Genomic DNA, 18,131 nt, shown 5'->3' with positions numbered 1-18,131 from the left:
TGGTCACCGCTGTGATATTCCTTCTTTCATATGACTATGAGGTTTATTCATTATATTTACACACATATAAAATATGTGTATTTATTTATATATATTATGTGCGCTTGTGTTCGCACGTGCGCAAAAAAGCTTAACAGTATAAGATAATTTTACACTAAAAGTAGATAGAAAGACAGCAGATGCTTCGTTTATCCTCCTAACTGCTGGATCAAAAATAAAGGCTTTGTGCAGAAGAATTTCTTTTGTTGATCGAACCTTTTTAGTTGTCTGTCTTCTCCTTTTGTACGTGGTCATATCACCTCAAGGCACTCGGCTTCACTCGGGTCCATATTTTCATGTAAATTAATCTCATCTTTTTCCATCATCCCTTCTCTATTTTCTCGCCCAGCCAGCTTGATTTTATCCTCATGTATGCAAAGTCCCAAGTCAGTTTTATTTATCATGTTCTATTTGTTCTTTGACCCCGTAGGGGGGTTAGTTCCGTCAGTACACCCTCATGTGGTGCACTGTAGGCACTACTTAAGGTTCTTTGCAGCGTGTCCTTTCATTACTTTTACTGTACCTCCATTCATATTCTCTTTCTTCCAGCTTATAGTGCAACTGCGAGGTTTTCCTCCTGTTACACCTTTCAAACCTTTTAACTCTCAATTTCCATTTCAGGGCTGAAGGACCTCATAGGTCTCAGTGCTTGGCGTTTGGCCTAAATACTATATTCAACTCAACTCAATTCAACTCGGTTATTTGTTCTTTGAGTTGCATTTGATAATCGCATTTCCTTTCTATAAAGAATATCTGGTTTTAACATTCTCTTCGTACATTGCAGCACTTAGCTTTCATATTCTGTCATTTCTGCATCGCTCTGAAGTATCACATTCCCCCTCCCCTCGTTCAGTCCTCTGTACAGTCCTACCACTCGTCTCCCTTCAATTGTTTTTATTGTGCACCTAATGGCCAGTTACTGTTAACATTTATTTTCAAGCCACCTTGTATCACTCTATAGAGTGTATCATGTGAAGAATGGATTGACAGCTCCATCTTCCTGGCTGTGAGAGAGCTAACAAAGAATGCTTTAGGTAGATATAAGTAGAAACTTCAGTTGCATTGAGCTTTGCATGGAAGAAAGGAAATGTTTTCCCTTTTAATGTGTTGCTAACAGTGTACTTTTTTTTTACGGGTGTATGCATCACGACCCAAGTTTAATTTCAAGCTTGCGTTATAGCATAAGAAATAGTTCTCATTTAAATGCCAGTAGCCAGTAATATCCATAGCTTATATCACCTGAAAGCGCTCTTTAGTATAAACTCGACTGGTTCACGAAGCAGCTTTGTGAATGATGCTGACCAAGGGTCATGCATTGCGCAAATAACTAAGTAGATTCACATCACCGGTGCATCTGATGTCTCGGCCAGTCCCTTACGACGGTCCTGATTGGCTGTTGATAAGCCAATCACTTGGCTGGAAACTCCCAGTCTCTCTCAAGAGTTCACATAGGCAGGATGTACGTTCTACCTCTCCTTTGAGATACGTCTTTCAAAAGCATCCCTCAGGAGAGGTGGAACATACATCCTGCCAATATGAACTCTCGAGAGAGACAGAGTTTCCAACCCTGTCATTGGCTTATCAACAGCCAATCAGGAGCGTCGTATGGGATTGGCCAAGACATCAAATGCACTGCTGATGTGAATCTACTACAGCCTATAGAGGGACAGTACTATAAGTGCACCTTAATCAGTCCACTGTAGGCTTTATTTAAGGTTCTTTGCAATGTCCACTCGGCTCCTACCTGCAACTCCTTCCATTTCCTTTTACTGTATATCCGATTCATATTCTCTTTCTTCTATCTTACTTTGCGCCCTCTCCGAAACATTGTTTCATAGTGTAACTGCACTTTTTCCACCTGTTACACCTTTAAACCCTCCTTTATTCTCAATTTCCATTTCAGCGCTGAATGACCTTATAGGCCTTTGGCTTCAATTTTATATTCCAATTCCAATACCAATTCCACAATACTAGGTGTTCGAGTTCAAGCCTGGTCGAAAACAAAAGGATTGCTTTCATTTAATGGCCAGGGACAGGTCATACCTAATCTCCAGGAAGGATTAGACGGAACACATTTTCAAGTTCTTGTATTCAAAGATAACAAAGATTTTCGCTAAACTGAATTTGATGTAACAAAAAGATTGTGAATTCGAGATTAGATTCATGGAGCAAGATCGGCTTCACAGTAGTAAAGTCTTAGTTTTGATTTAACTGACCTTCTCACTCCACATTACTTGCGAATCCATCTGAGATTTCCTCTTAATAATTGTAACTAGCGACTCCACTCATCTTCAGGGAAGAACTCACATCTGCAACAAAGGTTCCTTCGTCTCTGTAGTCTCAATTTACAATTTAACATTTATATCAATAGATTATAAAAACATCCCATTTGGAAGAACCTCATGAATTTGAATAAAGTCTAAGGACAGAAATCAGTTCCTTGATATACTTCATATGTAGATGGTTATGCCGAACAAGAAGTATTTTAGACAGAAAATTTATGGAAGCTCATTATATTACCTGAAGTACATCCAACATCTAGGTTAAAAGTAGTCCAGCGGTGATCATATCGCCGGGAGATGCATGATAAATTTTTTAGGCAAAATTATAACAACGTAGTTTTTTTTTAATGCTCTACAGCCTTAAGAGTAAACCGACATTGAGCATCGAAAGTTTTTGTTGGAGATAGCAAAAAGTAAGCAAAAATGTGGCATTCGGCAGAAAAACGTTTTTGCTCGACACATTTAAGCTATATAGAATAAGTGAGTCCCCTTATTCTATATACCTTGGTCACATCATTCTGTCATAAATATATATTATATTTTTTATTTCTCAAGAAATATTACTATATTTTTAGAACATAAAATCGAGCAAGAAAGATATCACTAAGCAGAAAATGCCAACAATTAATCACCACAAATACACTTGCTAAGAGATATAATAGTACATTAGTAAACTGTGCTTGCAAGCGTCTTCGCGTCTGATTGTACTTGTGTGACACTTGACTAACATTAGTGGTGAACTGCAGGCGTTTTGCGCTAATTGCAGAGCATCCTTAGCCGGAAGGCATTTACCTGTTGAGACCCGAGAGAGGCAAGTACACGTTGCAGCTTCTGACGAGTCCAGGTTTTAAATGTTAGTTTGTTCTGTCAATTGAGAACACGATTAACAGAGATTCAGAATCTCCTGAAAAGGAAAGTTTAAATTTGTAAATTTAATATAACAATTACCGCACTGTGGAGTGCAGTTTTTTTTTTTTAGTTAATTCTTATGGTGTTGATTAGTTGATGAATTTAATGTATTTATACAAATAAGTTTGTTCTGTCAATTGAGAAAACGATTAACAGAGATTCAGAATTTCCTGAAAAGGAAAGTTTAAAATTGTAAATTTAATATAACAATTACCGCATTATGGAGTGCATTTTTTTAGTTAATTCTTTATGGTGTTGATGAGCTGATGAATTTAATGCATTTATACAAATCAGTTTGTTCTGTCAATTGAGAACCCTATGAACAATGAATGATTCAGAAACTCCTGAAAAGGGAAATTTAAATTAGTAAATTTAATATAACAATTACACCGCACTTTGGAGTGCATTTTATTTTTACTATTTAGGTAATTCCTTATAGTGTTGATGAGCTGATGAATTCAATGCATTTAAACAAATATTTGCATAAATTGTGAAGTAATATTCCTTTAATCAGCCCGAGGAAAGTTATTGTTGAAATTCAATGTTTTGAGAATCATTTCCCTTTTCTGCCGTGGTATCATTTTCCATCAGTAGCCAGCTGGATTTCGAAGTTTTTGAAATTAAAGCTGCAAAAGCGGACGCTGACCTAGATACCAAACCACACGCCAAAATTAATAATACCAATAAAAAAAAAACACTTAAACGTGGTTTCCGAGCGTAGAGAGGGGTTTTGAATAGGAAATGCCCCTTTATTTCCAACGGATTTTGGCTGTGACCTGGGAACAGACGTAATTATTCTCATTGGAGAAAAAGTTGAGGAATAGTAGCTATGCACTATATCTAGATAGATATATATATATATATAATATATATATATATATATATATGATATATATATAATATGTAGTAATATCATAGTAGCATACATGTATATAATTTATATGTATATATGTGTGCGGATGATTGCATACAAGAATGTATTAACGTATGCGTTTGTGGTTTCTTGCGGTTTAAAAGATAAAGCATTTTGAGTGGGATGAATATTCCGAATAGATTGGGGTCAGAGAGAGAGGAGAGAGAGAGAGAGAGAGAGAGAGAGAGAGAGAGAGAGGGCTGCCAACCAGGCACTCAAAATGAAGCCTCTGTCCGCGCATCCCCTCTGTTGGTGGAGAGAATCGTTTAATCCCCACCATTTATACTTCCTCACCATGAATTTCGCATTCATCAACTTCGTGTTTCAACTTTTCAGTTTCCCTTTTTTTTTTTTCGTTTCGCGTCCGTCAGCCTCTTTGTTATAGATTTTGTCGTTTATTATGTGTGGCTGTGCTCGTCAACTTCGTATTTTCATTCTTTTTGTTATCGGTTTTTTTCTTCAACGTTGTTTATTATTTTTTTTATTTAGCGTTCATTAGACACGTATTTTCATTTGTCAGGTTATTTTGCATTCATGAATGTCATATTGCGAGCGGATACTTCTTTTTTTTTGCTACCTAATTGTATTACTTTCCCTTTTAATGTTTTTTTTTTTATCCGAGCTTGCTGTCACTTTTTCGTTTTATTTCATTCTGTCCTCAATTATTTATTTAATTTTTTTTTCTACGCTCGTCAGCCTTATTTTCTCCCAACCTTTTATTGTTTGCGTCTTCTTGCGGGTTATTTCTACTCTTACTTTTTATTCATTTTAGTGATCACATCTTATCTCATTATATATTGTGTATGTTCATATACCAAACAGAATATCTAAGAATTGAGCATCGAAGAATTTCTTTAAGCATGAAAGTGGAAATTGTGCGTATGAAATAAGTAACAAATGAAATGACACACACATGCATATAAGTACTATTTGATTTCATTATTAACATTTTGATTATTACTATTAGATTAACATTAGTAGTTACAACTCTAAGCGTTAGGTACATAACGATCACCTGTGTTGTGGTAGCTTGAGAGACCTAGATGTGGGCAACAGCTACATTTGTAGCTAATGACCGATGCACATAATATATTATTAAGTACTTTACAGAAGTGTTCCAGCTCTGCAGACACCAAACCTGTCATCTAACGCTGATTCTCTGGTGTGTCTCTGGTTGCAGGTGTGATATGAGGTGTCTTGGCGTAAGTGGAGCTTCGCGGGCGTCGCTGTCGTTGTCGTTGTTGTCGCGGGAGGAGATCGCGTAGCTGCGGCGAGAAAGTGGAGTCGAGGTGGAGGAGGGAGGTGTTGTGGTAGGCGGCGCCTGGCAGGATGGACCACAGCGTGAAGGCCATGACACCGCACCGTAAGGTGGCCTTTTCCCGGCTCTGCCACCGACACCGCTTCGAGAATGACGAGCTGGAGAACCTCTACCGCCGCTACACCCTGAAGCTGCAGCAGGCCAGCGTGGCCGCCGCCACCGCTCTCCTGCTGGCGCTGTCGCTGCTCCTGGCCGCCCTGCACGTCTCCTACGTCAAGGAGGCCGCCCCGGCTCCCATCACCCTCCTAGGGCTGTCCATCATCCTGGCCGCCCTCCTCGTCATCCTTCACTCGAGGATCATGCGCCACTCCTACCTGCTGCCCACCTGCTACCTCCTGCTGGCACTCGGGGCCGTGGTGGTGACGTTGGCGCTTCCGCTGCCCACGACCTGGGGGTGGAAAGGTTGGCAGACGATACCCACGGCCGGGCAGGGCGTGTGGCACGCGACGTTCATGGCGTTCCTCGTTTACGCCCTGACCCCGGTGTCGACGCCGCTGGCGCTGGCGTACGGGGTCCTGCTCCCGGCAGGACAGGCGGCGTTGGCTGCTACGCTGGCCACCACCTTCACTCACCTCCAGTGGCAACAGGTAAGTGATGCTATCATATAATAATAGTAATAATAATAATATTGTGGAAGAAGACCCTCTTTTAAACAAATTCTGTTTTATAAAATGGCAGAATTCAGCGAATTAATAGGTAAGTGACGCTATAATAATAATAATAATAATAATAATAATAATAATAATAATAATAATAATAATATTAATAATAGTATTTTGGAAGAAGACCCACTTTTAAACAATTTATGTTGAATAAAATGGGAGAATTCAGCGAATTAATAGGTAAGTGACGCTAAAATAATAATAATAATAATAATAATAATAATAATAATAATAATAATAATAATAATAATAATAATAATAATAATAATAATAATGATAATAATAATATTTTGGAAGAAGACCCACTTTTAAACAATTTCTGTTGAATATAATGGCAGAATTCAGCGAATTATTCTTATATATTATCTTTTCTATTTTTCTTTTTACTCGCTTTTCTGGCTCAGCGATACTTCTTGATAATTGGCCAGTATTCTTATTGGGTATAGTGCTGAAAGTAGTATTTTATTTAGAACAGGATTTATTAGTCAAAAACTGGTATTTTATTTAGAACAGGATTTTATGCTAAGTACGAAAATTTAATGTAGCAAAACTAGACCGATAATAATCACAGTAATAATGAAAAAAAGGAAAATACCAGTAATAATAATCGTAGCAATGTAATAATAATGACAGATTCTGCGGATGACACTTTGGAAAAACAGAGATGAAGTCATTTAGGGAATAAACGCCTCATTTTTCCATCTTCCCCACAATTTAGATCTTCTTGCTTCGCTGCTTAGGATACGTAATAGTTTTCTTTACTATTATCCTTATTATGATTCAAATGACAAACATTTACATGTTATCTATATACAGCTGTTTTGTGGTAAAATGATATTGTTTATTTATAGATTTTTAGCGTAAGATCTTTGCAATGAGTAAGTTAGAAGAATCACATGTAATGTATTTTGATATGCTAAAATTACTCGCAGTAATACGTTTTCTGGTCACATGGCAACCCATTTGCAGGTAATGATTTTTAAGTGCTTGTCCTTCAGCGCTCGTCTGTGTCCAATAAGTAATTAAGCCTAATCAAAATGTAAGGCTCAGTTTTCATCATAGATATTGACCGTTGAGATTAGTATTATAATTTGAAGAAAGTAGGTTATTCACCGTTTTCCTCGTTGTGATCATTTTTACAATTTACAAGTTACTTCAAAATGACCATTAGTTAAATTTTCTGTAACATTTAACTGTGAAGGGAATTGGCTTTGGTTCTTCTTTTTTAAATACATTTAAAAAGCCTTAAAATTTCCTCTATAAGAGACCTGTCTCTATTGGATCTGAATTTACTTCTGTTTGCAAGGAATGATTAATGAGTCTGAATGTGAAGTCGTAAAGTCAGATAAATCAGCTGGCTTCGTAGAAAGTCCAGTATAGAATTGTACATATCAAAGGATGATTTGTATTTATTAACATTTAATTTTATTCTTCATTGTGAGTCAATCAACCTTTTTTCTTTCCAACACAATGATATTTGAATGACCATTTTCACTTGTGTAGAATGTAGAAAAATGATTGGCGTTCATGTCATGTATTCTTTTCTCAATGTAGGCGAAGTTATTCTTTTAAACAAACGTCTTTTAGTACGTCATACATATCATGAATAGCAGATAGCAATATTACTGTATAGCACACAGGCGAATTTTGTAACACTTTTGACAAGGTAAATAGTAAGGTTCATGTTTCCCCAAAAACTAAAATTCAATGGCTTCAGGTTCACCTCAATATTCACTGGGTTATAGACATTTCACAAGGTGGCGGGCGGCGGCGGCTCCGTGTTCAGAAAGTAGAGGTCATTTCTGCCTCTGAAACTTATCCCTTCCATCTACGTTACAAACAGGAAAAACAGCTTCTAGGTATCGAGTAACACGAGGGAAGATCGCTGAGAGAGAGAATCTTTTATGACAGTAGACTCCCACCGAAACTTACCGTTCAAAAACCGCCTTGTTCGTGTTTCCTCTTCCTGAGGGACCTGGGGCAACCCGAACGAGCTGGAAGATCTGGGAGCTTTTGCTAAGATAAGATCTAAGATCCCAGAATGGCGTCTGAAGTTATTAGGGCAACGACCTTCATGTTAACAAGAAAGTAATTGACAGACAAAAGTGATGTTGAAACAAATGTTTTGCTAATTGAATTATACGCATTTTAATGACGATGAATTATACGCATTTCAATGACTTGATTAATTATACGCATTTCAATGGCTTGATGAATTATACGCATTTCAATGACTTGATGAATTATACGTATTTCAATGACTTGATGAATATTCTGTGGTATTTAGGTGATGAAGTAGAAGTTAAAATAATATCTAAAAAGCTGTTACATATATTTTTTATTTTTTATTTTTATTTTTTTTTTTTCATAGCATGAATTGGCTAGGTATAATCATTGCACGTTGAATCTCAGTAAACTCGCAAGTAAAATAAATCAGGTTTGCTTCGAATCCTTTAGTAGAGGGGAAAAAATCTAAAATACTAGGATCGTTTTAAACTGAACAGTTTAGTATTCCATTCATCATTAAAAAGCCCATTATTCCAAGTCATGAAAGTTCATTTGATGTAAATTCACACTGAGAAGTTTGTAGGACACTTATGAGTGGACATTAAGCGTGCCATAACAAGCATTAAGTGCTTGTACCAACCATGTTCTGGGCCTTGCTTGAATAATTTAGATATAGTAGCTGTTGAGATATGTCCACTTTTCAGAGTCAGTAATGTATATTGACATTTTCAAATCAGTGTACCTAATGTTGTTTGTTTATGCATGCCCATTATAAAAACAAAATGCCATGTGAAGCCGTGAAATGAGTTTATCGTTGAATACCATGTTTACAGATGCTGATTTCTGATGCTTGATTTTGTTTTGTGGTAAATGTTTGAACTGCACATCTTTGAAGAAGTGTTCCATTATGGTCTTTTTCTCTTCGTTTTTATCATCCAATCTGTGACGTCATAAAAGTATTTCGTTTCCTGTTGGCCTAAATCTAGAACTCCTTTTATGTAAAACGAAGGTCTGTTCCATCCCCGTGTGTTGAGTTGAGTTGAATATAAGAATTTAGGCCAAAGGCCAAGCACTGGGACCTATGAGGTCATTCAGCGCTGAAATGGAAATTGACAGTAAAAGGTTTGAAAGGTGTAACAAGAGGAAAACCTCAAAGCAGTTGCTCTGTGAATCAAGTGTTAGGAGAGGATGGAAAGGAAGATGAAGAAAGGCAGGGACGTGCAGAGGGGGGGGTGCTAGGGGTGCCCAAGCACCTGCCCCTTTTGCTACTGTATTAAAAGTGCCCTTTTGAGAGGGATGTATTATAGGCCCGCCGCCTATCTGTGTCAATGATAATAATAATAATAATAATAATAATAAACAGGAGCTTGTAGAAATGGGTATTATATCTTGGCAACACTGGGTCACCAAAGCAGCTGACTATATGTCTCACTGTCTGGTAACACTGGGGCCAAGGCAAGCTCAGCTGAGCTAGACTGACAACAGGCCAGGTAAGCTTTCCTAGTTATTTTAACTGGTATTGCCTCTGTATTAAGGCTCTGACTCCTTTTTTAGCTATAAAAAGTGTAATAACAAAAAGAGGGAGAGAGACAGTGGACCAACCGAGTCGAGTAAATTAATAGATTTGGAGAGGAAAATAGGAACGGGGCCACAGTAATGTGGACTGGAACGCCGAATGGTACAGGTACCGGTATGATTCATTGTAGGTGGCCATTAACCTACTGAATGAGACACATACAGCTTGTGTTTCATTTCATTTGTTGCATAATGTGTCCAATTAAGTTCTTGAGCTGCACTTGATATTTAGTTTTCGATTTTTAAATCAACAATACCCAACTGGATGGGGAAAAAATCTGTGAATGAAGAGGCATTCAAGTCATTGCAAAAATTATGCCAGTTTTATGAGTTAGAAGATGTAGACAAGCTACGGTTGGAATTAAAGATCTTCTATTCCTCATTTCTTTGCCTGCCACAGAACACTACAGCTACAATGCTCAACCTGATGAAAGAAAACAATGTCCAGGAGATATTGCTACTTATGCTTGAACTCTTAACAATTTATGCCAATCTACCCATCAAAACTGCAACAGTGGAAAGGACCTTCTCCAAACTCAAGCTGGTGAAGACAAAGCTACGCAGCCTTTCCAGTGAGGAGAGGTTATCTGATCTTTTGTTGCTAGCAGTTGAAAAGGATATCACAATCAACAACAGTGAAGTTATCAGCATATTCAAAGAAATGGCACACAGAAGGGATCTCTTATAAATATAAAATGATAAGGTCTGGTTATTAGCCAAGTGTATTGATCATACAGATTGATTTTCTTGCAGTCCTTTATGTAAAAGTAGTAATTATAATTTTTCTTTTGTTAAATTTCCTAGTTTTACTGGTAGTCAGTACTGTAGATTTTATGTTCATATAAAACATTAGCCCACTGGTACCTATGATATCAGTCATGTTTATCTCTTTCTTGAATTATTAATGACTAGTTTAGATAAATTTGAAAGAATATTGAGGCGGTATATATTTAGCCTCATTCATTTCTATATTTTTGCCCTTTTTTTCACTTGAGCACCTGCCCTGAAAAAGTTCTCTGCACGTCCCTGAGAAAGAGAATATGAAAGGAGGCACAGTAAAAGGAATAAAAGTGGTTGCAGCTAGAGGCCGAAGGCACGCCGCAAACAAACTTGAGTAATGTCTACAGTGCACCGCATGAGGTCCGCTGACGGCACTACCCCCCTACGGGGGGAGCTCCGCCTGTTTTAAATGAAAGAACGAAAGGCGCAGAATACTTGAGGTGACTCCTGAATTCCATAGTGATTATAGCGGTGTGCATTAAAAGCACTTCCGGTACCCACTCGAAAGCCCTCTTTAACCCCCTTGCTTTTCATCCGCTCTCTCTCTCTCTCTCTCTCTCTCTCTCTCTCTCTCTCTCTCTCTCTCTCTCTCTTTTTTATTTTTTTTTTTTTTTTTTCTCCCTCCACGACTGACTGATTCCCCATTCCTCTGATATTCGTTGCTGGCGCAGAGGCTCTTCGTCGTAGCCACGCCTTTCACCTTTAAGCCGGATTTTTACCCCCCCACCCCCGTACTTTTTCCCCCCCTAATGCTTTATTGATGTATGGCTGGCCTGGAAATCGGTTGAGATTACCACGTTGGCCAAAACTTTTCAGTTCCCAGAAAAAAAAAATAAATAAATAAATAAAAAAAAGTGGGATTTTTGGGTTGATGGTCTGTATACGTAGGTGTGTTTGGGTTGTATCGGCCGGTAATAAATGTCTGATATTAAAGGGTGATTTGTGGCAATCACAGCCGGTTTCTGTTTGTTTATTTATTCGTTCATTCATTGGTTTGTTTTCATTTTTATATACTTTTTTCCGGCCAAGGTCATTTCGCTAGAAATGACTGTAAATGGGTTTTGCTAGTCACGGTGAGGTAGATTGGTTGTATGCAAAGAAATCATCGTTTTTTTCTTATATTTGTTGGAAAAATTCGATTCACGAAAAGCGAAAACTTTGCCGGTGAAGAATTGGCAAAATTTTATAAACAGCAGGGGGTGGGGGGGGGGTGTGTGTGGGGGACTAATTGAACAGCAACGGAGGTGGGGGGGGAAGTGTGGGACTAGTTGAACAGCAGCGCCACGCAAAGTTTCATTAACTGGACTAAATTTGCAAACTTTTGGAGAGTAGATGATGAGAGTGAAAAAAGTTCAGTGCGGCTAAGATTGTAGACGTTCGTGGCATCCATCTTCCGCAGAGAAAGAATATCGAAACTTTAATGAGTACTATTCCACAATTATTCTTCAGTTCTCTTTGGCCTTGTTTCATTCTCCGTATTAATGCTAAATCATTGTCACTTTATCTTGGGTGAATTAACTCTGAGATTTAACACACCGGTCAAATCTAGTTCAAGCCCAATCGTCGGGTCATCACAGGTGTGTATTTGTAAGACCATGAAGAGAGAGAGAGAGAGAGAGAGAGAATTTGCCCGTCGTCTACGGGCAAATTATGTGCAGGTGGTCGATTGAAGTTAGGCCATTCTTCTCCCTAAATCTTTAAAAAAATCCCTTTTTACTATCTTGAGTTTAATTATTTCTGTCGTAACCTGCACCAGAAAAAGTCAGTCGATTAGGAAAATGTCGATTACTACCCTAAAACCGAACCACAGCTACGAATGTGAAGTAAGGGGGTTTGGTGCGGAAGTGTTCGAAGCTACTTGAAAGAGGTACATTAACTGTCAATACAATGGAACGGTGTCCACTTGACCCGGCTGTAGGTGCTCAGTACTCTACGTATATGACGTTCCCTTCCCTGCTAAAAAGGCATCCCCTTCCCTTCGACTCACGCATGGTCATGCACCTAAAAAAAAACAAAAAACTTTTGCTTATAGGAAATAATGGTAATTTTTAAACTGTAATGAAGACCATTCATTTTTCTTAATGTGCCACATGTTAGTTTTCCCTAATTTCAGTAAAACTGGTGGACTTCAAGAGCTATTCTACTTTATATTCTGAAGCCACACGTGGTGTTCGCCTTTAGCGGTAGTTTAGACCAGATTACGCCTCCAGATTTTCTCCTCATAATCTCTAAGGCACATAACATCTTACGTAATATGTAAATATTTCGTGACGTGGGCCGGCAGGTAGTTTTTTCTAAATTATCTTGCATGGTCACGCTCACACTTATCCAGTCAGCTGTAGCCTCCTTAATGCAATCTCACTAGCTGAAAATTACTTCTTTTTTTTTTGGGGGGGGGGGGGGAGGGGGTCGAAGGGCTCATTTTAAAGGCAGGTGAATATTACAGGCTTTCATTAAATGTAAGAGAATCTGAGCTTTGCATGACTTATCTGCTAACTTCGCTAATAAAACTTGGGACTTGTCGAAAAGTCACGTTTTGATGTATTACTTCTGTGTCCACTTAATGCATCAATAGCACGAGCTGTTCTGCAGCAAATGACGACACATGGCACGCAATTGTCCTGCGCCTTTATTGAACTTCGAACTCAAACCATGTCCACGCGGTTTGGGTTAAGACATCACCAATTGAACTTAACCACACCCAAGTAATTTCTATATGTATAATCAGGCAGGAAAGTGTTGTCCTTGTCTATAGAAAGTGCCCATAATGGAAGATTGCATTGATGTTTCTGTTGCTGGCAAGGACACGCAGAAAACTGGAAAATTTTGGACTGATGCAAATATACAATTTGGGATGAAACTGGAATATCTTCCTGGCGACAGCTAGAATAATTCCATTGCTACTGGTGAATGTTAGCAGTCATATAGAGTCTTTTCACTGTCCTAACTCGTAAGACGTAATGTTACTAATTCCATTTTGACAGAGTCGTGTACCCTAGTGTGTCTGTCACTAGCGCTAACCTTGTCATCGGCGTTTCTTCTAGCGATTGAAAAGTGTCTACCAGTATCCCGCCTTTTCTTGTCATCGCAACTCTGGTTTAGTATGTGGGCAGACCATTATGCTTAAATGTGCGTGAAGGGAGTTTATCTAGTTCCCTGTCTGTGTCTGCCTCTCTATCAATCAGTGTGTGTTTGTGTTATTGTTTGCTCTGTCTATGCTAACTCCTACATGGCTGAAGGGGTTTCAGTCGAACTTTTTACAAAAGTAAACAAACCTGCACAAATTGTGCCAAAAGCGACACTGCCCCTCTGTATGTTAGTGTTTGTGTCATACTTACTCTGTCATCGCCACCTCTACTCACTGGAAGGATTCAAGTCAGAATTTGAACAATGGTAAACTAGTATGCATAGGTGCACATGAAGGGAGATAGTCTTGTCTGTCCATTTCTCCATTTACCCGTATCTGTTAGTCAGTTTTTATGTCGTGGTCACCTTCTCATCGCAGTTTTTACGCAGTCAGAGGGATTTCAGTGAAATTTGGCTCAAAGGGAGACATCATACATGGATCTTCGTGAATGGAGGCTTTCGTCAGGCTGTCCATTTATGTGTGTGTTGTGTGTACTGCCTTCTCATCGCAACCCTTTCCTGGTTGAATGTAGACCATTATTCATAGACCTACATGGAAGGAGGTTATCCTTCTGTCTATACCTGTCTGTGTCCGCTTGTTCGTTTGTAAAGCCATCGCAACTCTCACGCTGCTGAAGGCATTATGAGCAAACTTGATGAATAGGGCGACCATCATGATATGCGTGAAGATAGATTCTGTCTGTGTCTGTCAGTCTGTGTCGCCATCTTCATGTGGTCGCAACTCCTCTGATAAGGTTGAAGCGATTTCAGCCAAGCTTGTTATGAAGGTAGGTCATCATATATATAATAGATTTATCAAAAGCCAGGCTGTTGGTCTGTCTGCCCGCCATTGTGTCTGTCATGCCTATGCTGTCATTTCAAGTTTATCCTACAAAGTTAAAAGGGATATCGGTCAAAGATTGTGCACCGATGTTAATTAGGGCAAATCGGCTGTCCCACTCCTCGTAGAAACTCCTCCTCATAGGTGATTGAAGGAATTTCAGTCCAGCTGTCTTCACAAGGAAACCACTATCCTTGTGTCTATGATGGGAGATCGTCAGTCTCTTTCCTGTCAGTGTGTCTATTATACGTCCCTTGTTTCGTAGACTTCCCAAACAATTGAATTAAGATTCATATTTTGTAGTTTTGTACACAACTTCATCCTTAATCACAATTTTTGAACTGTCAAGTTAAGTATATCTTTGTTTAACCAGACCACTGAGCTGATTATCAGCTCTCCTAGGGCTGGCCCGAAGGATTAGGTATATTTTACGTTGCTAGGAACCAACTGGTTACCTAGCAACGCGACCTACAGCTTTTTGTGGGATGCGAAGCACATTATATCGAGAAATTAATTTCCAATCACTTGGAATAAATTCCTCTGATTCCACGTTGGCAGAGTTGGGGAATCTACCTCGCGATACCGAATCGTTAGGCGAGCACGCAACCCACCCGTCCAACAAGGAACTTTTAAAACTAGAGGTCTGATGATCCACCAATGAAAAGCTTTCAGATGACGTCAGCGTTAGTGATTGTAGGACGCTGGAAAATGATCGCGACATTCATAAAAAAAAGAAAAGAAAAGAGAAAAAAAAGGTACCTTCGAGGTCACTCTTGTTTTAGAATTACAGGTTAAATCTCTGTAGATTATTTACCACGGGAAAAGCCATAATGGCGTCTTAAACACTTCATCAGTAAGATTATTCTGAAGAGAGGAGCTGGTCGGACATCGGCAGGGGGGACATGTATTGCTTCAGCAAAGCTCTCCTAAGTTGGTTAACCCTGACGCAACGTGAACTAGTGTCCTCATTTAAAGATGTTCGCCTGTTGATGGTACTACGGTGGAGAGTGGTAAATAACCTGGGGAGATTTCTATGTTACGTTTTGGAGAAACCTGTTTTTGTGTGTGTGTGTGTGTGTGTGTGTGTGTGTTTTTTTTTTTTTTTTTTTGCCAGATTGGACAGCGCGGCTCAAATTAGAAGCGTGTGCTATACGGAGAGAGAGAGAGAGAGAGAGTAAAATGGTTTTGATAGTCTCCTTTTGTCCGTGTTAATTTACCTCGTAAAATTAGGGTTTGATACCTTAGGAGGTCATTGCAGATTTTATATCCTATAAAAGGCGTGTTTATCGTATCCCTTGATTTATCTCAGTCTTGAATTTTTTATTTTTTATTTTATTTTATTTATTATTTTATTTATTTTTATTATTTATTTATTTATTTTATTTTATTTTGCTCCCCGAAAAAGAGATTGACGAAGATTTTTTTTGAAAGGGAAGTCTTAATGTTGTTTATTGGGTGGTGACGCAGTTAGTTAAAAAAAAAATTAAGTTTCCGTATGCTGTTTTGCGCGAATGAACATTTGTAGTCTCGTGCTGTAACGAGAGAGATCAGTTAACGCATTCGTTGAGACTGATACGTCTAATCAAAGAAACTCGATTAATCAAGAAAGTACCTCCTAAAGACGCCCTCACCGCTAAAGAAAAAAAAAAGTACAACGAAAAAAAAAAACAAAAAAAAAAAAAAACAAGAACAAGAGCGAGTGAAAGTCCAAGGTAGCTAGGGAGCCGGTATCGAGACAAATTCTGATTACAACTGCTGCTGCTGCTTCTGCTGAGACTGTGCTCCTGCTGCTGCTAATATTTATTCTATTTTCAAGTCGAAAACAAATACTTGAACACGGCTCACAACAAACATGTGCGCTAAGCGATAAGTATCTTATTTGGCTATACTAGTTAAGATCGCTTGTCGTAATGTAAGGGAGCCGTCACACACACACACACACACACACGCTACACTACAGCATGTGTTCGAAGGAAATGTGGTAAAAGAGCGCCATAGATTTCGTTCACCCCTCTACAGCCTGACGTTTAGGCCTCTGTATACATATGTTTGAGAACCGGCGTTTATTTCTTGGAATGCGCGCCCGCCAAGTGATACGAGAGTAATCCTTCCGCTGCTCTTTCCCTTGCGAGGCGTGCGCGCGTCATACACACACACACACACACCATCACTCAGTGTACTGGCCATCGTAACACAACTGTCTCAGAGGTGCAAGTCATAGAGTGGGGGCACCTTTGCAGCTCCTTGTCATGTGTGAATGGATACAGATATCGTCGTCTTCGCCCGTTTTATGAGATAGTCTTTGTGGCTGAAAGTCGTCCCCCTCCCCCTCCCCCTCCATTCTCTCTCCCTCTTTCACCCGCAACTCTTTCTTCGATAGAAGCCCCAACAACTCCTGTCCTCTCACTCTCCCTCTCCCTCCTTCGCTCCCCCCCCCCTCTCTCTCTCTCTCTCTCTCTCTCTCTCTCTCTCTCTCTCTCTCTCCTTCCTCCATTTTGGCTTCCGCAGGTTTAACATTATTAGCAAAGTCTTCTCTCGGCATTCTCCGAGTTCCGTGATCGTAAACTTCTCTTGCGCACATCCTGTATTTCTCTTTCTTTCCATTTTATGAATCCCTTATGTATATATATATATATATCTATATATATATATATATAATATATATATATATATATATATATATTCATTGTGTCTCCTTCGGTTATTGTACATCTTGATCTTTTAAAAAGAGTGAGCCAGGATTAACAGTGCACTTGTACTTACTACCTCTCTCTCTCTCTCTCTCTCTCTCTCTCTCTCTCTCTCTCTCTCTCTCTCTCTCTCTCGGCTCATGCCAAGCTTCTTTCTTGCCTGTGTTTGCTTCTTATTCAGTTCACCTGTCAACACTCCTATTATGCATTGTTGCAGTTTCTTTTCGGGACATCATAATGCAAAAGTTACGCTTGCAATATGAAAATCACTATAATCAGCCACCAGAATTGTGTCACAAAGGTGATGCGTTCATTTTGAGTTTGTGTCGAATAGAATATACAAAATTATGTCTTTTATATGATGTGCAATAATTATGAGGTATTTTCTCTAATAATAAGAGAGCTATATATTAACATTGCATTTTTTTTTAAATACAGATAATTATTTGTTGCTTTCGTGGCTACATCCCTGGCATACGAATGGCTTGAGACTTGAAATATAGCCATCGAGTTGCAGGAAAGCTTTGTTGAGTAAACAGACAAGAAAACAATTTAGCTAAATTTATTGGGTTTTCTTGCATTTTCGAGTCTAATTTACTGAGTATTTGTAATTGTTTGATCAATATCTTGCTCATTATGAATATTAATAATAATAATAATAATAATAATAATAATAATAATAATAATAATAATAATAATAATAATAATAATATGTTATCATGATGTAAGTGTCTTTATGTTCAGTTGTGGAATTTGTTAATATATACGTATATTATATAAAACCTTAAATCCTCGATAGAAAGGTACGTGAAACTGAGGACTTGGAACAAGTACTTTCGTAGTTTATTCTACATTTTCAAGTTCACACTGAATGTAATAGAAGTTGACAGACTTATATACAAAAACACACATGCCCACGCGTATATCTGTCTCTCTATCTATCTATCTATCTATATATCGATATATATATATATATATATATATATATA

The 18,131-nt window shown here is 38.5% G+C and overlaps 1 protein-coding gene across 11 annotated transcripts in view; it reads left to right on the top strand.

Annotated features, from left to right (window-relative positions):
- LOC135206942 (adenylate cyclase type 1-like) overlaps positions 1 to 18,131 on the top strand; it is a 352,691-nt gene that overhangs the window by 90,252 nt on the left and 244,308 nt on the right. For all 11 annotated transcript variants that reach the window (XM_064238463.1, XM_064238460.1, XM_064238457.1 and 8 more), the window contains exon 2: positions 5,324 to 6,048. In XM_064238463.1, coding sequence (XP_064094533.1) covers positions 5,473 to 6,048 — 576 coding nt within the window. In that variant the 5' untranslated portion in view covers positions 5,324 to 5,472. The remainder of the gene's footprint in view (positions 1 to 5,323; positions 6,049 to 18,131) is intronic.

Source organism: Macrobrachium nipponense, chromosome 31 (assembly GCF_015104395.2).
Source record: "Macrobrachium nipponense isolate FS-2020 chromosome 31, ASM1510439v2, whole genome shotgun sequence".
Lineage (NCBI taxonomy): Eukaryota > Metazoa > Arthropoda > Malacostraca > Decapoda > Palaemonidae > Macrobrachium > Macrobrachium nipponense.
Note: the sequence above shows the minus strand (reverse complement) of the source record. Positions and strands in the feature narration are given on the sequence as shown.